Source organism: Condylura cristata, unplaced genomic scaffold, assembly GCF_000260355.1.
Source record: "Condylura cristata isolate star-nosed mole 26May11 unplaced genomic scaffold, ConCri1.0 scaffold00010, whole genome shotgun sequence".
NCBI lineage: Eukaryota > Metazoa > Chordata > Mammalia > Eulipotyphla > Talpidae > Condylura > Condylura cristata.
The window spans coordinates 38,663,386-38,689,058 of NW_004567111.1; the positions used below are offsets into that span (position 1 = coordinate 38,663,386).

At 34.9% G+C, this 25,673-nt stretch overlaps 1 protein-coding gene across 1 annotated transcript in view; it reads right to left on the reverse strand.

Annotated features, from left to right (window-relative positions):
• MIPEP (mitochondrial intermediate peptidase) overlaps nucleotides 1-25,673 on the reverse strand; it is a 134,601-nt gene that overhangs the window by 55,325 nt on the left and 53,603 nt on the right. Inside the window, exons 15-16 of the mRNA XM_012723165.1 lie at nucleotides 4,660-4,734; nucleotides 1,412-1,531 (exon numbers count right to left, since the gene is read on the reverse strand). Of these exons, the coding sequence (XP_012578619.1) occupies nucleotides 1,412-1,531; nucleotides 4,660-4,734 (195 nt within the window). The remainder of the gene's footprint in view (nucleotides 1-1,411; nucleotides 1,532-4,659; nucleotides 4,735-25,673) is intronic.

Consider the following 25,673-nt stretch of genomic DNA (forward strand, 5'->3'; position numbering starts at 1 on the left):
TAAGTTGGCTAAGCTACAAGGATATAAACCTGGTGCTATTGGTAATAACTACTGCACCTAGTTAGGGCAGTCTGCCTGAGAATGAAACAAAGCCAGAGAAAAATGGAGCTTAGGAATGGAAAGAAAGAGAAACACTTTCAAAAATATTGTATAAGAACTGTATCCAACTTACCTGAAACAAGATACAGATGTAACTCTGTATCTTTCAATCATACAACACAATAAATTCCCTTTTCTTTTTAAGTCAGAATGAGTTGGGTTCCTATTACTTATTAATAAGAATTCTGACTAATGTAAGTGTCAGTCATGTTGTTAACTGCAGCAGCGAAACTCTTTTTACCATACCTAACTTCCCCTGGAGTAATGAGAAAATCATGACTTGGAGCTTGATTGTTAAGCCCAACACAATCACTGCCTAAATGATCCAAGACATATAATGTAGATGACCTCAACATGAGTCCCAAAATCAGGGATATTATAATTTATAGGGTTGTTTTGAGAGGTAAATTAGATTTCTGTTGCTGTTGTTATTTTTTGCTAAGCAATTTCAAAAGAGTTTGGATCTGTACCTAGTACAGATCTTTAGCTAGTGAAGGTACTATGTCTCAAAAAACCCACCATAAATTGCAAATACCTTAGGTCAAAAATGCATGTAATACACCTAATATATGAAACATCACAGCTTATCCTAGCCTACCTTAGATGTGTTCACAACACACTGACAAATTAATATACTTCAGGGTATGAGTTGTTTCCCCTTATGAATGCATGGCTGACAGAATTCTGCTAGCTGCTGCAGCCAGCATCACAAAAATAGGATCATACTACACATCGCTAGCCTAGGAAAAGGTTGAAATGTCAATATTCAAAATACAGTTTTTACTAAATGCCTATCATTTTCACATTATCATAAAGTCAAAACATTCAACCTGTAACTTAGGGACCACCTTTGAAGAAAATAAATAGTAGCAGTACTCCTGCTGTCTGCTACAGGGCACTAAATATCTAGGAAAATATCTATAAAACTTCCTAACACAAATAAAAAACAACAATTACTTATTCCCTTTAGAGTAAAAATGGTTAGAAATTGATAACCATATTCATCTTCTACTGCTAACCATAGAAAAATAATGAAAACTAATAAAGACTGACTCCAATGATTGTTTCCTCCTATTTACCAGGAATCTAGAAAAACACTGCTAGCAGAAGAAAATAAGCAAACCTAAACAGATGGCTGAAGATATGAAATGAGTCACATAATATCTAGTATTTGCCCCTGTGAGACCTCAATATTCATGTAAGGATTTCAAGTTCCTTGCAAGGGGGAAGATGATCACAACCTACTCACATTAGCAGATATACTAGCAGAACCATCCAATGACATACAACAAAATCAAAATGATAGACTCACAGTATTTGGAACATATGGTAAGCCATAAAACTTCTCCTGTGTTTCCTTGAGAATGTCTGTGGTTGACCTCTTCAGGGGATGTTTCCCATGGTAGATTTGATCAAGAATGGCATAAAAGACCTAGACAGATGAAGACACATGTTTAGTTTCAGTAATCCTCTTTATATCTAAGATGTGGTCCACCAAAGATGTCCACCAAAGGGCACCAGAATAATACCCATAAGTTTTAGCTGAAAACATTCATAAACATAAATGTATATACTTGAGATATATTTTGTTACCACATTTAAAAGACCATGCTAATGACGAAAAGGAAAGCTTTCGACATTTTCATTAAATTTATGACTATAAAACAGGAATTTGTGCATGCATGCAAATACACACACACACACACACACACACACTCATAAGTCCCAGCAACATTGGTTCCTGATACCTTCTTGGAAACTGAGACTTAAATGAAACAATATATAACAAAACAACCAGGGTTAAGAGATATAAACAATGGGATATTTCTGGTCACAAAGGCATCACCAAACTTCTAAATAAAGACCCAAAAGTTTTATCTGTAAGCAATTATTTGTATTCACTCATTTTCCAGCTCACTTATTCCAGTGCAGGATCACAGGTGATCAGAACCTATCCCAGTGGTTTAAGTTGGGAGACCTACCTCAGATAAGATACCCTCCATCACAGGGCACATTCACAACCACACTCACTGAAACTGGGACAATCGAGCCATGCCAATTAGCCTAATGCAGACATCTCTGGGATGTGGAAGGAAACGAACTCCTGGAGAAAACCCCCAGACAAGGGGAGAATGTATAAATACCACACTAGACTGATCCCAGCCAAGAGTCAACTTATTTTCCCTCATCAATGAAACAACACTGAAAAAAGTGATGTTATTCAATTACCTGATGAAAATTGGCACACATACACACACTGCTGAAATATGAAAAAATAAAGTTATAATTTGTAACCTGCCTAAATCTAACATATTCTATATGATTTCTTCTGGATTCTTGACACATCTTAAATAAGAGAAATGAAATGGCCAGAATCTTAGTTTTGTGATGAGAGGTGAAAGAACATTAAAAAGGTGGGGTGATGCGGGGATTATAATCGAAATGGAAAAAAAAATGTGCAAAATGATGTAAAAATAAACTTTTGTAATAATTAAAAAAAAAAAAAGGTGGGGTGAGGTGGGATGAGGTCGAGAGAGAAATAGCAACTCAGTGCCTTATGAATGGTGCAGCTGTTGGAGAGTCTAGAACTGGGGCCAAGTCAGGCCCCACATCTGGTGTCAGGAGGATCAGAGCAGGCAGCTGCTGTGTAGGGTAATGCTGGCTTCAGGAGGTGACCAAGAGAGAAGAACTACTTACTTCTGAACAGAGGACACAGGCCAATGAAACTTAATACAAGAATAAAGCATTTGAGGGAAACAAAATTAAACACGAAATCTGCTCTAAAAGCTCTGTAAATTAAACTTCACATAGAAAATCTAAAAGAATGCTTTTCCTGTGTCACAACTCACTTGAAAATTAACACTGTTTAAAGTTCACCTGAAGCAAGAAAGCAGAAAATGCTTTACTTTACAGAAACTTCTCACATGCAATTGTTTCTGATACACAGAGAATGTGCAGCTGTTGACTTGAAAGTACTGAGGATTATTTTGGATGAAAGAAAAAATTTAAATGACTTTTAGCTTCTGGCTCCATAGGATATAGAATTATGGTTCCAAATTATAAAGTCAAATTTAAACCTTCCCTAGAAAATACAGAGATTTCCTAAATATAAACTTGCTTTACTCTAACTGGTAATCTAAACATATAGCTAAATATAGTTCTTTCAATTCTATATTCTAAATGAGTAACAATGAATAAAGATAATCAAAGAAGCCAAAATTACTCATCTGTGTATTGTCTATTTCAAACAGATAACTTAAGAGTTGAATCTCTTAAAAACGCATCTCAACTGAGATGGGTTTTTTCCCCAATATATAAACAAATCAGAATTCAAGAGTTTCTATTCCTTCAATTATACCTTTCACATATGAATAATTTTTTAATTTAATTATATAAACAGAACAAAATTAATTAAAAGTGCATTTATTTCTTCTCATTGATTGATGAAATTATTGATAAGCCAAAAAATCGTAAAGATATGTGCCCATTTGCCCACCCAGGGAATCATGCATGACATAGCACAAGAGCTTTAAAGCCACAGAAACACAGGAGCCTATTTTCAACACATGCATTACAAATTATCTTTTTTTTTTTAAGATTTATTTATTTATGCATACAGAACTGGGCTACAGGTCAGAGGTGTGTGAGGGGGGAGGGGGCAGTGAGAGGATTCACCAGAGACAAAGTGGGGAGCAAAACAGGCAGACAAAAAGCTAACCATCAGGGAAGTTTGCAAATCAAAACCACAGTGAAAGATCACCTCACGCCTGTGAGAATGACCCATCCAAAACACCAGAAACAACCAGTGTTTGGGAGGGTGTGGGTGAAAAAGGATCCCTTGTACATTGTTGGTGAGAATGTGAATTGATCTAGCCCCTACAGAAAAGAGTATAAAGGTTCCTCAAAGAGTTAAACACAAAGTAGATCTACCAGTAATTCCATTTCTGGTATTTATCTGAAGAATATAAAAATACTGACTGGAAGGGATAAGTGAACTATTCCTACACTCATTGCAGCACTATTTACAAAAGTCAAGACACAAAAGCATGATATGCAAGTACCTTCTCCCACTTGGTAGGTTATCTTTTAGTTTTAATAGTTTCTTTCAATGTGCAGAAACTTTTAGTTTGACAGAGTTACAGTTGTTTATTTTTGCTTTTGTTTGTTGGCCACTTAAGTGAGACCCCAAAGATACCCCTGAGGTCAAAGTCCTGAGGTATATACTACCTATGTAAAACTACATTTTTTAAAAAGATGCAAAATAAATAGAAACATATTAACTTGCTTGCTGAAAGATATGAATTTGAAGAAGCCATGTAACTTTTCTAAGCTTTTATTATCTTGATTGAAAATGAGAAATAACAATATTTAGCATCTATTTCATAAGGTCACTGAGAAGACTGGATGAGTCAATTTTGGTCTAGTTCTTTGAACTTAGATGAAAGGTGTTTTAGGAACATAATTATTATAATAAATGTGTAACACTGGCAAGAATTTTAAGTTGGATATTCATTTTGAATGATCACTCTGGAAAACTTGAGAACAAAGTTACATACCTACCTGAAGTTTCATGTCGGCTGCTGCACAAACCTTTTTAGATTCACACAGACGAGACACCATATTTTTGGGCAATGACTTGAAAAACAAAAGAATATATGTGAGTAAACCATTAATAACTCTGTAGTATGTATTTATGAATATAGAAGTTAAACATGGCATTAAATTAAAAGAATTTCATTATTTTTTAAAAAAATAACAACTTTGGAATATATTAGTTGACAAAAATACCAAGGGAGAATCAAAAGCCCCAAAGTAAGTCTACACACATATCAATACATAATTTAAGACAAATGAACCATGACCAAACAATGGAAAAAAGGAAATTTCTTCAACAGATAATGTTGGGAAAAGCAGACAAAAACATCCAAATAAATGAAACTGGATCTCTCTAGTTCCAAACACAAAAATAAATTCAAAGTAGATTCAAGAGTTGTATGTAAGATATGAAATCATTAAATATTTAGAAGAAAATATAGGTGATATTTTCCATGACATCAATGGCAAAAATGTACTCAGGAACTCAACCTCACCAGCAAAGGAAATGAAAGCAAACCTAATGACTGGAACTATATCAAATCAAAAAAACTTTCTGCACAGTGAAGAAAAGTATTAGCAAAATAAAAAGACATCCTACTGCATGGGAGAAGCTATTTGCAGATTATACATCTAACAAGGGGTTTATATCTGATATACCTAAAGAGCTTATCCAATTTAATAAGAAAAAAATATCCAATTAAAAAGATTGCTAACAAATGTTAATGAGATAACAGAGAAAGAGGAACCCTTATAAACTGCTGGCGAGGCTGTAAACTGGTACAGCCATTTTGGAAAGTGGTAGAACTACTAATTGACCCAGTAATCCCACTTGTGGGTATCTACCTGAAAAATATAAAATTATAAATTCCAATAATTTGTATGTGTCAAAATGTGTGGCATTATTTACAATAAGTAAGATATGAAAGCAACTGAAGTGCGCCCCCCACCCCAATAAAGGACTGGATAAAGATGTGGTATACATGCACATTGGAAAACTATTTTGTTCTAAAAAAATGATGAAATTTTGCCATTTGCTACAAAATGAAAAGAACTCAAAGGGATTATGGGAAGTGAAAACAATTAGAAATATAAAGTATTAGATGGTTTCACCTCTATGCTCAATAAAAGAAACAAGTAAACAGGTAAATGAACAAAACAAAATAAGCTGGTGTCTATTAAAAATCAAAATGAGGCCCTCCCTGGTGGCGCAGCCGGTTAAAGCACTGCACTGAGAACCTAAAGCCACTTCTGCATGAGTTCGATCCCCGCCTGCCCGGGAGGAGACCACATGGCGTGGCAGACCTCTCCTGGCCCGCCCGCTGCTCCCCTCAGCAGTGTACTTCATCGATCTGCCTGTTCTGCTCCCCACTCTGTCTCTGGTGAAGCCTCTCACCGCCCCTGAGCCTCTGGCCTGTACCCCAGTTCTGTATGTACAAATAAATAAATCTTTAAAAAAAAAAAAAAATGAGGTCACCAGAGGTGAAGAGGTTGGAGCAAGGAAGTATGAGTACAATGGATGATGGGTGTTTTTTTCTGTTTTTAAAAATTGAAAAAAATAAAAGGAAGACAATCCATTTAATTTCAAAAAGTGACAAATGTAAAATAGGAGTTTGTAGATGAAAATACAGATTGTGAGGAATAAAGGCACTGGCACTAATCTTTAAAAATGTATTTAACAGTTAATGCTTTTTCTATTCCTTTGTCACCAACTAAAGCCTGTTCAAGTACTCTATTGATGTTAAGGCACATATAATAACTGATGATAGCAATAAAAAATTAAAATGTCAAGCAATAAAGTATAATTTGTGATTCTTGCCAGTAATAATGATGAATTGATACCTAACAACAACAACCAAAAAAATTGCATGTTCTTTTATTTTCCATCTTATAAGAATTACAGAGCTTGGACACTCAGTATAATATTCCTATATGATTTAGGACCTTCCTCTGAAACTAAGTAGGCAAAATCCTTTGACAAAGTCTCCTAGAAATAAACTAGATGATGTAGTGGAAGTTGTAATTTACTCAGTTTTCTTCTACTTTAAAATCAGTAATCTGATGTTTATTAAAAAGTTACCACTTTATACAGCTATAGGTAAGTGCCTTTAAAAAGAAACATATTATACAAGAGACCTAAGACAGGTACTCAGCACCAGAGTTGTATATATTGCTATTAATCACCAATGAATGAAAATGTGAGCTGAAAGAAGAATCAGGAACCAATTGTAACAAATATATATAACAACATAATTAATATAATATATATGTGTATACACACTCACATCCCTAGGACCTAGAATAGTGACAATAAATATCTGCATAAGAATGAATGAACACAAGAATGACTACTTCCTATGTGAAAGATTACAATTATATTAGTGAAGGCCGAGACAACAAATCTGTTGCCTACCCTTTTCTTTTCCCATTGGATATTTTTTAAAAAAAAAAGCAATCAAAGAAGAAAAGTTGACTTTAAAGAGCTAACACATGGACTGAAGGACAGCGTATAGTGTAAACTCTGGTACAGGTGACAGGTCTGAGGCACTAGGGGCTTGTATAAAACAAAATATCCTCAAGCAGGATTTTTTTTTTTTTAAAGATTTATTTATTTGTGCATACAGAACTGGGGTACAGGCCAGAGGCTCAGGGGCAGCGAGAGGCTTCACCAGAGACAGAGTGGGGAACAGAACAGGCAGATAGACGAAGTACACTGCTGAGGGGAGCAGTGGGCGGGTCAGGAGAGGTCTGCCATGCCATGTGGTCACCTCCAGGGCAGGTGGGAATCGAACTCATGCGGAAGCGGCTTTAGCTTCTCAGTGCTGTGCTTTAACCCGCTGCGCCACCAGGGAGGGCCTCAAGCAGGATTTTTAAAGTCAAATTTTAGTTAAGGCATATATGAAATGTTCACATTTCTTTATATTACACTTTTTTTTTGGATAGGGCTCATGCTACGCTTAAGAGATTTTTCATGCCTCACAAACCTTCAGTCCAGGCAAAACAAAATATCCTCAAGCAGGATTTTTAAAGTCAAATTTTAGTTAAAGCATATATGCCAAAGAAATGTTCACATTTCTTTATATTACACTTTTTTTTTTTTTGATAGGACTCATGCTACACTTAAGAGATTTTTTATGCCTCACAAACCTTCGGTCCAGGCAAACCTCGAGATAGTGCAGCCTTAGCCCCAGATCACTGCAATAAAGGCAGTCCCAGGAACTTTCTGGTTCCCTGGTGCATATAAAGTTCATACTTATACTATATAGTGGTCTATTAAGAATATGCCTAAAAAATTTTGATGTGCACACCTTAATTTAAAAATACCTTGTCACAGATAAATGCTAACCATTACCTGCATCTGCAGCAAGTCCATACTCTTTTTTTCTGGTAAAGGATATTGCACTGATATCATGGCTGCTGACTAATCAGGGCAGTAGTCAATGAAAGTTAGGGTGGCTGTGGCAATTTCTTAAAAGGAGACTTTTGAAGTTTGCAACATCTATTGACTCTATCATGAGAGATTCCTTTTTAGCATGTGATGCTGTTTGACAGCATTTTACCCACAGTGAAACTTTTTTTCAAAACAGGAGTAACTCCTCTCAAACCCTGCTGCTGCTTTGTCAGCTAAATTTATGCACTAGTCTAGTCTTCTAATCATCTCAACAATGCTCACAACATCATATTCTAGAGTAGGTTCCATATCAAGAAACCACTGGCTTTGCTCATTCAGATAGAGCAACTGTCCATTGAGTATAGCAATTCAGTCACATTTTCAGGATCTGGTTCTAATTCTAGTTCTCTTACTATTTCTACCACATCTGTGGTTACTTCCTCCACTGCAGTCTTGAATCCCTTGAAGACATCCAAGAGGGTTGAAATGAACTCCTTTCAAAATCCTGTTAGTATGGATATTTTGACCTCCTCCCATGAATCACAAATGTGATTAGTGGCCCCCAGAATGATGGATTCTTTCCAGGAAGTTTTCAATGAACTTTGCCCAATTCATCAGAAGATTTACACTATCTATGACCACTACAGCCTTACAAAAACTATTTATTAAATAATTAAGACTTGATAGTCAAAATTATTCCTTGATCCATGAGCTACAAAATAGATGTTGTGCTAGAAGCCATAAAATAACATAAATCTCCTTGCAGATATCCATCAGTACTTTTGGGTGCCTAAGTGCATTGTCAACGAGTAGTAATATATTGAAGAGAATCTTTTTTTCCTGAGCAACAAATATCAAGAGCTGGCTTAAAATATTCAGTAAACCATGTTGTAAACAGATGTGCTGTTATCCAGGCTTTCTCCCATTTTACAGCACAGACATAATTTTTAAGAGTGCTAAGATTTTTAGAATGATAAATGAGTACTGGCTTCAACTTAGCCACCAGCTTCCTTAGGAGAGATAGTCATGCTCTCTCTCTTTTTTCTTAATTTGAGTAAAACTTTTTATTAATTTTTATTAATTTTTACATCATTATTTGTTTTATGCATTTTTTTTTTCATTTCAGTTGTAATCCCCATGGACTTCTCACCACCAATTCACCTGTGTGCCATCACCATAATCCTGTGGACTCTTCCCCACCCCACCCCAGTTTTGATCTTATTCCCCTCTCCACCTCCATAAAATGTCTCTAGTTTATAGTTGTTCATTGTTTTTCATTTTTTCTTTATTCCAATTGCCTTCCCCACCCCCCAACATTGGTCCCTTACATTTCTGCTATGACTGAAACCATCTAATATTTTACTTTTTCTTTCTGACTTATTTCACTACGCATGATCCCTTCCAGCTCCATCCATGTTGCTGCAAAAGGCATGAATTCATCTTTTTTGATTGCTGAGTAATATTGTGTATATGTACCACATCTTTTTAATCCAGTCATCTCTTTTGGGGCATTTGGGTGATTCCGCATCTTCCCTATTGTAAACAGAACAGCAATAAACATGGGAGTGAAATGGCCTTTTGAGTCTATGTTTTTATGTCCTTTGGGTAAATACGTAGAAGTGGGATTGCTGGGTCATATGGAAGTTCCATTTTTAGCAGTTTGAGAAACCTCCAAACAGCTTTCCATAGTGGTTGCACCAGTCTGCATTCCTACCAGCAGTGTAGGACAGTTCCTTTCTCTCCACATCTTCGCCAACGTTTGTTGTTGCTAGTTCTAATATGTGCCATTCTCACGAGTGTGAGAGGGTATCTCATTGTGGTTTTAATTTAATAATAATCAGTTATTATAAGTGATGTTGAACATTTTTTCATATGCCAGATGGCCTCAGAATACAGAGATAGTCTCTTTTGAAGTTAGGCTTTAACTTCTCTTTAGCTATAAAGACAGTGTGTGTGTGTGTGTGTGTGTGTGTGTGTGTGGCTATATCTGATTAATTTACAGCAGTTTCTGCATCCGTATTTGTTGCTTTACCTTCTACTTTTATGTTCTAGACAGATTCTTTCATTAAAACTAAGACATCCTGTGACAGCTTCAATTTTGTTTTTCTATTACTTCCTTACCTCTCTTGGTTTTCAAAGTACTGAAGCAAATTAGGGTCTTGGTGGTTCCTTAAAGGAATGTTATAGTTGGCTTGCTCTAACAGATCACTAAAACCTTCTCCACATCAGCAGCAATAAGACTATCCCACTGTCTCAATATAGTAGTATTTTCAGTTTCCTTTAAGAAAGTTTCCTTCTCATTCACAACTTGACAAACTGGCACAAGAAACCTAGTTTTTGGCCTTTGTTAACCTTCAATATGCCTACCTCACTAAGCTTTCATTTCTAGCTTACGATTTAAAGTGAAAGACACGCAACTCCTGCTTTCATTTGAATATCTGAAGCACTATAAGGTTATTAGGAGACTTAGTTTCAACATTGTTGTATCTCTGGGAATATAAGATGGAGAGAGGTGGGGAATGACTAGTTGGTAGCATAGTCAGAACACACAAGACATTTATTAATTAAGTTCTCCATCTTACATGGGAAGAGTTTGAAGCAGTAACCAAAAACAACTAAAATGGCAACATCAAAAATCACAGATCACAATAGCAGATGAGATGGGGGAAGTAAAAGTGGATGACGAAGAAAGTCAGGTAAGCAGTGGGGATAGAAGGAGCAGGAAAGCAGTGGCACAGAGCCCCTCCTGTAGGGATATAGACAGAAAAACCTATCCCCACCATTGAGGTTACGCATTTTTTAAAACTTTATTGTTTCCACTCTGTAATAATTCTATAGAGAATTATCAAGTAATCTGTCAAGTACTATAACTAAGAGTCAAACTCAATATAACCCTTTCCATTCAAAAGTGGGTTACTTACTTAGAGGCCAATATCCTAGACATTTAAATCCACACAGGAATGGCAAACATTAAAGAGACCTATCTAATCACACTGAACTCTTTCTCTGTCATCTTAACAGTATGACAAATGATATAAAAAGCATGTAAGAAGACAAACAGCTAGAAAGTTTATCAAAAATTATATACTCAACAAAACACATGGCAAGTCCAGAAGAGGCAAAACTGGTAAAGGCACAATCTTCCAGTAGTTATAAGATAAACAAGGTTTAGGGCTGTAATGAGCATCAAATTAACTCTAGTAACCAATACTTATTGTATATTTGAGTGGTGCTAGGAAAGTAGATCTTAAAATTTCTCACCACAAGAAAAACAGTTTTGTTTGGGGATGTGTGATGAATGTTAACCAGACTTATTCAAGTAATCACTTTATAATATATACAATTTATGAATCATTATGCTGATGCCTCAATTTTTAAAAGAGGCCTACAGTGGTCATATAAAATGTTGCCACTGGGGAAATGAGTCTATCATTGCCACAGAAGGTTGCATGGGACCTCTAATAATTTGTGCAACTTTCTGTAAATTTATAATGACTTTAAAGTATAAAGCACAAAAAAAAGATCTCTCCAAATTATGTATTCAAGATCTATTACATATCCTATAATGAATGTAAAGAAGGCTTACCACAATACAGGGAAATGAATGTAAGGTAAACATCCTAGTAGAAGAGTTCAAAGAACAGAATAATCACTAATCTATTAAATCACAAATTAAATAACATACTTGTCTTATGTGTGCTGTAAATAGTAAAATGGGTTTTATAATCTAGTTTGGTGTTTAGTCAGTTGAAATTAATAAATATGTTCCATTTCTGGGAGTAGAGCTATGATTTAGTTCCTTAGAAAATACTTCCCTTTAAAAAAAGAAAAAGAAAATACTTCCCTTTTTAAGACAACAGATAAATAAAAACTTAAACGCCATACAAATTTTCTTTTTAAATTATTTGCAATTTTTCAATTAAACAGTATTTAGAAATTAGGGTCTTAAACTTCAAATTAGAAAAATGTATCCTGGTCAACATTTTCTTCTTTCTTTGTTTTACCAATGAAAGTCATGATAACCAATGCTGAAATAAAGCCATGTATCCTGTCATTCCAACTTCAGAGGCACACAGATGTTTCATGGTATTGTCTTTCACAGTTAATACTAGCACATTTGATATATCAAAGCAGAGACCAAATATATCCAAGCTGACAGATATGAGCAACTACATATAAATGAAAATGCATTTAAACACCTAAACCTCAGAAAAAGATAATAATAAATTAAAAAAACAAAACTAGCAGGCCACTATAAATCAGAGACATTCCATAAGGGAAGGGGAGGAAGACAGATCAACAGGGGAAGGAAGAGCACAAGAGACTATGATGATGGTGCACAGGTGAATTGTTGGGAATTTTATGGGAACTACACCTGAAAAGAGAAAGCAAACAAGCAAACATTGTACAAAAATGAACAATGATATCATATATGTACATATATAAATATTAAAAATAACAATAATAAACTCTTGAACCTCAAACAATATTATAATTCCTTTCATTATATTAAAATGAAATTTAACAAAGTCCATGGCTATTGGAAATAATAACTCTTTCACCATATAATCAACTGCTTCTTTTACCAGATTGTACACTTCAATTTCCAAGGTAGAAAATAATCCCTTTTCACTGAATACCAGATCTCCTATGCCAACAATTACGTAATTCTCAGTTCTTCTTAGGATCTGGACACTGCCATATTTACATAAAGATGAAAGAGGATACTACCAGCATATTAAGAATGCTATATAAATCAAGGACAAATTTCAGATTACCTAATTAAGGCATAGTGTGATAATGCAAGAAATAATATGACTGGAGAACTCTTTCAGGCTGTTTCCAACATCTACCCATTGAAATGGCTTCTTCACATCATCCTATAAACCCAGAAACACTATTCCTTCTGAGAACTGTTTTCTAGCTGAGAGCAAGACCTGCCTTAAAATCAGTGCCTGTCTGAATCTGAAACCCCCCTTGTCATGCTTCACTGGAGTGTAAAGGAAAAAGCATTAAGTATGGGAGCTAGACAAAGCTAGGTTTGAATTCTAGCCATGCCACATACCTGGCAGTGGAATGTCAAGCAATCCAGTGAACTTTTCCAAGTCACATTTCCCTCATTTGCAAAATGTCAATATCATCTTTTCACAGAATTGGATGAGAAGTGAACAATGTATTTTTAAAATGCTTTATGTCAGTTATAGAAGAGTAAATGCTGAATAAATGGTGGTGTTATTTACTGTTACTACAACTGAGCAGTACAATACAATCATTGACTGTGACAAACTTTATTGTACTATTTATCTACATGTTTTGTAAATATGACCTGTTTCACATTTATAAATTCTTAGGACACAGGAATTACAGTTAAACAGTTCTTTCTCTGCAGCATCTATCAAGTTCTTAATGAGGCAATGTACTTTCATAGTTTCCTGTTTATACTTTTTCTATTTATAGAATAGCCAAATATGCTTAATAAAACACATAAATGACCCTTTAAATTATCTAGCTTTAAAAGAGGATAGTTTCTCCAAAAGGTGATTATTTTAAGGTTTTTAGAAGAACAATTGAAATGCTACTAAATTTCAGTACGCACCACAAAATTTGGTTGTTAACTCACATTCTCAAAATAATTTCTCACTTTATGTAGAATTGGTTATCAAGCAGTGAGTAAATTCTTCAACTGTATGGTGTAATTCAAATTCAGAAAAGATTGGTGTACTGCTTCTTTATCAGCTGTATCTCATGCTATAAATCTTGACAAATGTTCATAATTTATAAGAATGCTGATATAATTTTTGTCTTTGTCTCTCTACTTAAAATGTATCTTTTTCCTCTAGCTACTTCAAGGTTTTCTCTTTATCTTTGGTTTCCAGCAGTTTAACAAAGATATTAAGGTGTGTTCCTTTTGTTATTTATCCTGCTGAAAATTCTGTAAATTTCTTTGATCATGAACTCAAATTTTCAAATTGTAGCAAATTCTCAGTGATTATCACTTCAAATATTTCTTCTGTTTCGTTATCGTCTCTGTTCTCCTTTGTTGAACTCCACTCAAATATTGCACTGTTTGACACTATTCCAGTATTCTTGGATGCCTCCCATTTTGTAAATCTAACATCCCTACTCTTTTATCATTTTGTATTTCAGTTTGTATCATTTCTATTGACCTATATTTAAGTTCACAGATTCTTTTCCTCAGTTGTGTCAAGTACAGTGATGACTCCCCAAAGATATTCTTCAGATACGATGACATCATGGCTTTATTTCTTGCATTTCCATTTGAGTGTTTCATGTAATTTTCATTTCTCTTCCCCATCTACACATACGTTACCTATCTTATCCAGGATATCATTTTACAGAGGTATTTAAATCCCTATCTGATAGTTACTTTAAAAGTATTTCAGTAATTAGTTATTTTAAAGTCTCTGAGTCTAATTCTGTCAATTTCTTTACTTTTGAACAGGGAAGCAGGGATTTGTGCTATTCTGACAGCAGCAATCAATCACCTTCGATAGATCAGTAACAATGAGGATTACTCTGGGTGGTCCTTCCAGCCCCCTCCTATTTTTTCTCATGAGGGCCTGGTGGAAAATGATGAAAAAGAGCATACATGTTAATGTTAACTTCCCCTACATCAGGGCCCTCAGTTATTCCAGATTGATAGACCAATCCACAGTTGGTCTCCAACAATTTGTTAAAATGATATCTGATTTCTCCTTATCTCTTAGTAAGCAGCTAGCGCTTCTACATTTTTGGAAGATTTTAGAAATAATATCTAAAAACTGCAAAAGCTTTAGCAAACTTGGTTATTAGTGGAGTTTTCAGAATGTTTCTGCATGAGTTTAACTTGTAAGCATGCAACATAAATTTGCCAGATATTTTCTATCACTTCACAATCTCACCAGTCTAATTTAAATAATGTTATATTAAAAGTTGGCACCAAAGTCTTACACTTAAGTCACTGCAATAAAATATCTTGTTTTATTTATGACCATTTAGAAATTTATTATGGTAGAAGCTGCATAAATAGTAAAAGTTAAGACACTCTCTGGTACAAACCCTTGTTATGCTAATAATTCAACTTCTCCTGAAGCAAAGAACGCCTACCATTGCTATCCCCAGGGAACATGTTGGATCTAATGATATAAACTTGTTGAGACATGGTTGTCCTAAGCAAGAAAAGTCTCCTGGGGCAGAGAGCCAAGCACCAAAGCTGTTGAGGCTACAAATCAGAAGCTTTAACTTCGCAGCTTGATCCCATATCCCCCAAAGCACTAAATCTCCACATATGTCTATAATGGGAAAACAACTGGATGCAGCATGTCTTAACTAGTCTGTTTTGCTATTAACCAGTAATCCAGATGTCATATAATCAATCAACAAAATCAAATGTTGCCTGCACCGAATGAAACAAAATCTCAGCTCTAAATCCATGGGAAATGGCATTACTTTTTAGTGTTGTTTTCTAACTAAGATGATATGAGATAAAAGACCTTCAGAAAGTCTAATATGTTGTCAGGCTCACAGAAGACAGAAACAGAATCTACAGTTTTACCAGGATTTCAAAGTAGATAGGGCAAACTTCGATTTTTCTTTAAAAATACCAATAATAACCTATCATGCTGTTAATTTGCACACAATATAAAACTTACCTAGAATTTTTGAGTTAAGTAGGGAGGTATTAACTTTTAAGTTTTAAATCTCTATTTTATAAAATGGAATGCTAAAGCCACAGACAAGCTGAGTGACTGATCTGAGGTCACCTGCACATAGCAATGAGGCTGGGTCAGTCTGGTCTCTGCCTTCAGTTCAGCATGCTTGTCTAGACATAATTGAGAAGCATTAAAGCTGAAAATAAAGTTTCAAAGCAACCTAAACCTGACAAAACTAATCTGGTTCTAGTTGCACTATAATTTTTACCTCCAATCCTTATTCGTATCACCTGCAAGAGAATGACAGGAGATGATTTATTACAAGTCTGCATGTCTCCTTGGAAATAGATCTTAAGCAATTTTTGCCTTGGGCTGACTTTCAGAAACTAAGGCAACAAACTAAATCTGATAATGATGCAGCACAGAGTAGTACTAAAATGAAAGCACTAAGTTGTATTAAAAATAACAACTACAGGCCCTCCCTGGTGGCACAGTGGGTTAAAGCACAACACTAAGAAGCTAAAGCCACTTCCACATGAGTTCGATTCCCACCTGCCCCGGAGGTGACCACATGGTGTGGCAGACCTCCCCTGATCCGCCCGCTGCTCCCCTCAGCAGTGTACTTCGTCGATCTGCCTGTTCTGCTCCCCACTCTGTCTCTGGTGAAGCCTCTCACGCCCCTGAGCCTCTGGCCTGTTCCCCAGTTCTGTATGCACAAATAAATAAATCTTAAAAAATATATATATAACAACTACAATGGAATAGGTCTGTTATCTTGTGAAATATGCTATATAGAAGTATAAGCAATTTCCTACCATATTAAGGGCTTTTAACTAAAAAAACTGTAAGAGGAAAACACCCCCAATATTATGATATTGATTTGCATGATTCTGACAGAACTTTAAGGAAATTCTGTTGTGAAATTAATGAGTCTATCTATTCCCATGTTACTATTGTATGACCTTTGACACATTATTCTAACTTCTTAAAGCTCAGTGTTTGCAAAGCATGGATATTACTTCAGCTATTCATATACAGATTAACTAAGAAAACACAAGTAAATGTTAATTTCTATTGCTTATTGTTTAATATATATTTTTAGATATAACTAGAACATTCTAGTATAGTGCCTGCCAGACAAAGTTACACTAATGATTAGGTTCTCTCAAAAACTAATTGACTAAATTTGGTGATCAGTAAGATAGCAGTGGCTACAAAATTACCACACAAAAAAAGAATATTTGACTTTAATACAAGAAGTATCATGAAAATTCAGGTTCAGAGAGGCTAATATATTTACAGACTCACTGATAGCAGACAGAAACAGTATTTACATGGCTTTCAGTTTTACCAGATTTTAAGTAAGATAGGGCTAACTTCTAGTTTTCTTTAAAAATCCCAATAATATCTACCATGTTTACAGTTTGCACCAATTATTAAACTTAACTAGACCTTTTGAGTTAAGGAGGGAGGTATTAATTTTAATTTCTAAGTTTTAATTTTTTATTTTAGACATGAAAGACGTGAGTGAAAAAAAGAGACATAAGAAGGGAAAAGTCTAAACTTTTATGCCTCTAATAAAATATTCCCAAAATCTAGTCAGCAAAAATTGATACAATGATTTATAAAGAAAATATTTGATATGACTATCCATAGCCACAAATGATATGATTACACATGTGTCTATACTCATTGGATATAGAACACTAAGAATGAAGCATAATATAAACTATAGACTTAGTAATTATGATGTGCCAATGTAGGTTCATCTGTTTTAATAAATGTACCATTCTGATAGAGATGTTGACCCTGGGGGAAGTTCTGCATTTGTGGGAACTGGAGGTAAATGGGAAATATCTTTAGCTTCTCCTTAATTTCTCAGAGAAACTAAAACTGCTCTCAATAAATGAAATCTTACTTATATAGAAGTAAAGGGGAAAATGATATATACATCATGTAAATAAAAGGATCCCTCTCAATTTTGGTTACATTTTAAAAATTATTTACATATCAAAAATTTAAGGAACACAATAAACTACTGACTTAATCGGTTTGTATGAAATCCTAGACCCAGCATTAGAAAATGTAAATGTACTGAAGCACAAACTTATCATCTCCAAAATCTGTCCAATTACTAGGCCATAAAATAAGTATTATTAACTGTAAAGACTACCAGTTCGACTAATTAATAAGATATGAATAACAAAAAAGATAAATAACTACCTTACAAAGGCTCAAATTTTTTAAACTGCATTTCTGAAGCCCTTGTTGGTCAAAGTGGAAATTACCAATTTGTACAAAAAGTGTGGCATGGTGCTAAAGTACTGCCTTATACAACTTAAAATTTATAGCACTAAAATTCAAGTACATATATAGGACAGAAAAATTGAATAACTAAGTACCCACTTAAGGAAATGTGGGACCAAAAAAGGAGGAAGGTGAGAATAACAACAAAAACAGGGCCTAACAAGCTAAAACAACAAATAGTCTACAGAGTTATCATTACTTCTTTGAAAATGTTAATAAAATAGACAAGCTTCTGCCAAACCTAACAGAAAAGAAAAAGAATAGTACCAGCAATGAAAATGATATAACTACAGATTTAAGGGGATTTGAAGGATAAAAGAATTCTATAAATAACTTTATGCCAATAAACTTGAAAACAGATCAAATGGATAACTTTCTAGAAAATTACAACTTGTAAAGCTTACATAAGAAAAAAGCAAGACACAAAGACTCCCATGACTATTAAGGAATCAGTCTTTTAAAAATCTTCCCACAGAGAAAATAATAGACCCTGAATGGTTTTATAGATGAATTCTAACAAAGTTTCAAGAACAGATTATTATAATTTTCCAAAAGCACTGGTAAGGAAAAAAAGTGCATTCAACAATGTAAAATGGCATATACTTAATACCAACACTAACAAAGAACAGTAGGGGAAAAAAATCGTAAGCCAAAGTAAGAACTAACCCCAGAAAGGTGACTACAGAACTGAGGCTACCAGAGAAGGAAGAAGACGAGGAAGTGCAAGAGTACTGTGAAGGGGACACAACTGATTGTGGGTGGGGAGCTACGCTGTCTTGGTGGCAGGTGTGGCTGTGGGGTAGTAACAATACCCAAGGGGCAGAACTTATATTTCTAATCCACAATGATGTAAACCAATGATACTGCAATAAAAATTTTATAAAGCTAGGGTATCTAGAACTAAGTTTAACAACAGCCAGGCAAGCCCTTTAGGAAGAAATTCTTTCAGCTTTTTAAAAGACCTAACAAAGGGATAAGTTGTATTCATGAATTGGAAAAGTTATTCAGAAATACCTTTATATTTAATGTAATTCCAAGAAGATACTTGTCGGGATTTTTCAAGAAAACAGACAAGACGGTTTTAAAATATATATGAAAATAAAGGTTTAGATAGGGAATTTCTGAAAATTTAATAGAAAAGGAACTTGATAAAACCATAGTAGTAAAGACAACATGGTATTGGTATCTGAACAGACAATTAAACAATGGAATAAAAGAGAAATCCCTGTATATATATAGTACTTACATATGTGTGTGTGTACATGTATATATATATATATAAATATATAGACAGATCATTGGAGAAGGAATAAAAGATGAAAAGATGCTGGGACAATAGTGAAAAAAGAAAATTAAACTAATTTATACCAAACACAAATATCCAATTTATTACAGATCTAAAGATAAAGCATTCAAGCTTTTAGAAAACATAAGAACATCTTTATGCACTTTGAGGGTTTCTTCAATAAAATACAAAAAGATCAAAAATTTTTGAACTGCAAAATTCAACAATATTACAATGAAGGCATTAAAACCATCAAAGGAAACCACAAAGAAAGTGAAAAGACAAACCATAAATTGAGAAAAAATATATGCCTAGCAAAGGATTATTATGCCAACATATCATGAATGCTGAGAAATGAATAAGAAAAAGATAAGGAAACTGAGTGTTAAGACAAACAGGTATAAGACCAAAGATAAAACAAACAATAAAAAGATGTTTCACTTTAAAAGTTATCAAGAAATGATGTTGCCAATTAAAATCACAATAACATTATGTCTTATAATCACAAAACTGGCAAATTAAAACTCTGACTACATCAAATGTTGATGAGGATGTGAGGATACTGAGGTAAGTGCAGATAAGTACAAACATTTTGAAAAACAACTTGGCATTATCTCATCAACTTGAAGACATTCCTACCTTACAAGCCCAAAATTCTAATCTTGTACATATATATAAGGAGACAAATATAAACACATATAAACACAGTCACAGCAGACTGGTGTGAACTAGCAAAAACCTAGAAAAACACATTCACCCAATGACAAAACAATGGGCACATAAATTCTGGTACTTTACACTGAATTTAAAGTAAATATACTGTAGCTACTGGATACCACTGATGAATCACAGACATATAATAATTAGAAAAGCAAATTATAGAGGATTATAAATAGCCTAGTACCATTTTCATAAAACTCAAAAATAAAAATACCATAATGTTTAAGAAAAAAAAAACTTGTGCTGTAAAAACTATTTTTAAGCAAATAATAAGTCAGGATTCGCTCTCCAGAGAGGAGTACATGATAATGCTTTACTTTTTAAATTGGGTGATGCTTTCACAGCTGTTGTAGTATCAAATAGTAAAAAGTTAACTACTTCAAAAGGCATCTCCTCTCTAATTATTTCTAAGAAGCATCTACTGACCTGAAATTAGTTTCCTTACAACAACCTCATCTCAAAATGTTCTCTTGTTCATCAGTGTCACTGCATTATAAAACATGAAGCATATAGCACTCCACAGACCCCGAGACGAGCTGGAACTAGCAGTCCAGCTTCACACAATATGGGGAAAGGTGAGGACAATGTAAGTGCATGTGAGGGAGTGAACAGCTTGGGAAGTTATTACTTGGTCAGAGGAAAAAAGGGGAAAGAGGCAGATATGCTAAAGGGGAATATGGTGCTGTGATATTGTGACACGATAAGAAAGGTAGATGATAAGAAAGGTACATTTTATCTTCATGCCTCGTACCTGCCACAGACAGAGCTTCTAAAACCCTGGGAATTTCCTGAGGAGTAGGACATAAGCATGTGGTATTATTCATAAGTCCCTTTCAAAGATACCAGACTTTATGCTAATGAATGTCTCCTGGTTGTCAATGGAGTCAACCAAGTGATAGGAAGGCTGGAACCTACAGCCCTATCCTCTACCTGACCTTCAGGTCAGGGAGAGGCTGGAGATTGATGAATCACCAGCAGACAAGGATCTAATCAATTAAGCCTAGGTAATGAAGCTTTCAGAAAAATTCTAAACAAAGACATTCAAAGAACTTCCAAGTTGGTGATAATATGGCAGTGCCAGGAGGGTGGTGTAGCTACAGAGGATATGGAAGCTCTATGCCTCTTTCTGAGTTACATTATTTTATTTTTAAAAAGTGGTAATATAGTAAATGAATTGTTTTCTTGAGTTCTGTGGGCAATTTTAGCAAACTATAAAACTTGAGATAGGTAGTAGACTTACAATCTAGACTTGATAGTCAAAAGCACAGGGGACAACCTGGATTTGTGACAGGCACCTGAAACAGGAGCGCAGAGAAAACAATCTGTGGAGCTGGATTTTAGCTAACACTAACTTAGTGTCTACTAACCAGAATGATTTTGAATCAAAACTGAATTAAGTTAAAAGGGAGAGTGTCCACCAAGATGTGCAGAAGTACTTGGTATGGAAAAATCTACATATATGTTGTTAAAAGTGTTGAACGTAGTAGAAACAGCAGTTCTTGTCTACAGTTGATGTAAAAGTTGTCAGATAATCAAGCTCTGATTAAAAAACAAAAGACATGCTACTGAATGGAAGAAAACTTTTGTACATTATATATCTCACAGGTGGATAATATCTGAAATCTACAAAGAAGTTATACACTCAACAAGAGAAAAATAGCACAATCAAAAAATGGGCTGAAAAATTACATAGACATTCTCCAAAGAAGATGGAAGATAGTCAAAAGGCATATGGAAAAATGTTCAACATCACTTATCATCAGGCAAATGCACTTCAAAACCACAATGACATTGACATGCCACCTCACACATGTGAAAATGGCTCATATACAAAACAAGTTTTAGCAAGGGTTTGAGAAAAAGGGACACTCATGCACTGTTGATGGGAATGTAGAGTAGTCCAGCCTCCATGGAAAACAGTATAGAGGTTTCTCAAGACATCAGAAATAGATCTACTTAGGTATATATCCAAAGAAAACAAGAATGATAATTTAAAGGGACACATATACTCCTATGTTCACTACATCATTATTCACAACAGGTAAGCTATGGAAACAACCTAAGTGCCTAACAACAGAGGAATGAATAACAAAGATGTAAAATGTGTGTGTGTGTGTGCATATCACACATACATATACATATATATTTACAGTTCTGCTATCAAAATATTTCAACAACGTGGGTGGAACAGGAGAAGATTCTAAAGAAAGTTAAGTCAGAAGAAGAAAGATAAATATTGATGATTTCACTCATGTAAAACATAAATTTTTAAAAAAGGCAAAAGGGAAAAAAGCAAATCAGAACCAAGCCTTAAAATCTGACTGCAGAATTGAGGCTACTGGAGACAAGGGTGAAAGGATGGGAGCCCAGTCAGCTAGGGTGGAGGATTACTGGTGCTTAGATGGTGGATGTGGTATAATATACATTTGTGGAGCTGTGAACCTGTATAGCCAAACCACATAGTGTTTCAAGGTTCTTTTGTTTTGTTTTTGTAAAGGTTTATCTATTTATGCATACAAGCACTGGGATATAGACCATAAGTGAGGGGGGATGAGAGGATTCGCCAGAGACAGAATGGGGAGTAGAACAGGTGGATCTACTGAATGAAATACACTGCTGAGGGGAGCCCAGAAGGCAGAACAGAAGAGGTCTGCTGTGCCATGTGGGTGTCATTCCCCGGCCATGGGTTGAAATCATGTTTCAGTGACTGCCAATAGCATCATAGTGCTGAGACTGAATCCCAGAAAGGCCCCTATGCAGTATTTTAAACCAATATAATCTCAATGAATTGTAAGAAAAGGTCTACTGAGGAGCTAATTCAATTTAGTTACATAGTTACAGAACCTAGGGGAAAATCCACCTGAGAAAGTGAAATAAGGGAGAACTTTGTATAGACAAAAAATTAGCACAGAGACAAACAGATCCTGTTCCCTTTGGAAACAGCATTTGATGATAGTAATAAAATGATGTTAATAATAGTAAAACCATGAGAGGATTGTTTCCTGTTACTGCTTATCTTGCAAGAACAGCAAACCAGGTTTGCAGTAATTGGACAGAATTACACTACCCATTTCAAGCAAGGAAAAAAAATATTTTTCATAAATTGACAAATTGAATTCAAAACACAGGCCTAGAGTAATATTCAGTGACTTTGAGGTAACCTCATTGGCTGGACCGAAAATAGCCATGGAATATGAAACTAAGATGCCTGACTCTGGGTGAGCTGAACAAAATTCAGAAGCAAAGGCTGCTGAGTGTTGTTGCAGTTCTGAACCCAAATTTGATTAAGCAGAAAGCAACCAATCATTCTCTAACAAATTTCAAGGTTTATGTCTGTTCTTTAACTATATAAATACTAACATATAAATATATTATATAAATATATAAATACCCAGAGCCCCATCCTTGAGACTGATTTGAAACTTGCTTCCGGTCTCCTGCCAAGTGACATTGCATTGTGCTGGTTCTTTTCTCAAAAGTTGGTATCGTGTTTTTGCCTTTCTGTGACATTGGGTAGCAGATCTATGTTCAGCAACAGTGAAAGAGAGAAGAACAAAACTCTGGGTACTCCAAACAATCTGAGAATGAGGGCCAGCCTAGTTTCCTCAAGTGGATATTCAGAGTTGAGGATAAGGGTCAGATTTGTAGACTATGTAACAAAAGTGCTTAGCATTTTCAACTTTGGTGTTCAAACTAGAACTATCTTTCTTCCTTTAATCCAAAACTTGTTAAAAAAAAAAAAAGGCACGTGCTCTTACAACAGATGGGAGGGAGGGGCATACAAATATTAAGCCATCAGATATAAGTAGCTAGTAAAAGACTATTTCAAAATTATTAAACTATGACAAAAGCTGAATAATCTATTAAAGTTAACTCAACAAATCAAAGATATAGCACCAAAGCAAAGTCAACAAAAGAAAATAAACTGGAATATATCAAAAAATTTAACTTCTGTGTATGAAAAGACGCAATCAACAAAGTGAAAAGGCACCTATGAAAAGAGAGGAACTCTTTGTAAATCATGTATCTGATAAGGGATTTAATATCAAGATTAACAAAGAATTCACAACCAAAAACAACCACCCAATTAAAAACTGAGCAAATGACTAGAATTCACATTTCTTTATGCATGATTATTCAATAAACTCATCAAAAGATACTCCATATCACTATGGAGTTATTATGACTGAAAACCAAACCATGAGATAATCCCTCACATACATCAGGCTGTCTACTATCAAAAAATCAAAAAATAGCAATTGTTGGTGAGACTGTGAAGAAGTTAGAGCCCCTGTGTACAGCAGTGCACAAGGTGAGAATGTAAAATGATGAAACCATTGTAGAAAACAATATGGCGGTTTATCAAAAAATTATAAGTAGAATTACAACATGATGCAGCAATTCCACTTCTGGTTATGCGCTATGCATCACTTAACATTTTAGTCAATTATGGATGGCCTACACTTAACCAGGAAGTGGGCTAAAACATCTAGATTTGTATAATTACACTCCAGGACATTAACAGAATGATGAAATTGCCTAACAACACATTTCTCAGAATGTATCCCCATTCTTAAAGCAACATATGAGTGCACACTCATATACTCAGAAACACAAACGTACACCCACATTCACAGCAGCATCATCCACAATATCCAAAAGGTGGAGACAACCCAGTATACATCAGTGGATGAGTTCAATAAACAAAATGAAGTCTATACATTTAATAGAATATTATTCCATTTCACAAAGGAACAACATTCTGACACATGCTACAAGACTGATCAAACTTAAAAACACTATACTAAATGAAATAAGTCAGTCTCTTTGAAGACAAATGCTGTGATGAGGAACCAGAGCAGTCAAATCCATAGAGACAAAAATGGTAGCTAGGGACTGGGTAAGAAGAAGTGAGGAGTTATGCTTAATGGACACATAGTTTCAGTTTCGCAAGAAGAAAAGAATTCTGTGGAGAGTGATGATGGTACCAGGACAATGAGAATGCCCTTATCACCACCCAGTGCTACACTTTAAAATGGTTAAGACAGTAAATTTTACATTGTTTTTATCACAAATAATTTTTTTTTTTCCCAGAATGTTTAAGGATGGGCAAGTATGGATCGTACTTCTGAAAGTGTGGGTCACCTATACATAGTTTTATGCTTATTGAAGGTTGAAGGCTGGAACCAACAAGCACTGAGAAGAAACAGAAAATCCTCTAGCTCTTTAGAAGCCACAGGACCCCAAATGCAGCCAAAGCCTGAAGAGCTCTGTGGGGACACACATTCAGACTGTTGATTGATGTTAAAACTATCGAATGATAACCTGGGATATTTATTTCACTTCAACAGCTAAGAAGATTTTATTGCTTCTCTACTTGTGCCACTGATTTTGAAATTAATTTAGAAAAAATACCACTTCAGTTTTACTGTAGCTTGTCAAGGTAGTTGTAAATCTCACTTGAGTACCTCTGGTATTTGTTTTCTCATGACAAGTGTAGGACACTTGCAAATCTGATAAGCATACTTCTAATTCCTCCACCCCAAGGAATTCACTGGCTATCGTATACTCTAGTTCAGAAAAAAAAAATAGTACCTGTGAGTGTTAATATGACATCAATATTTTA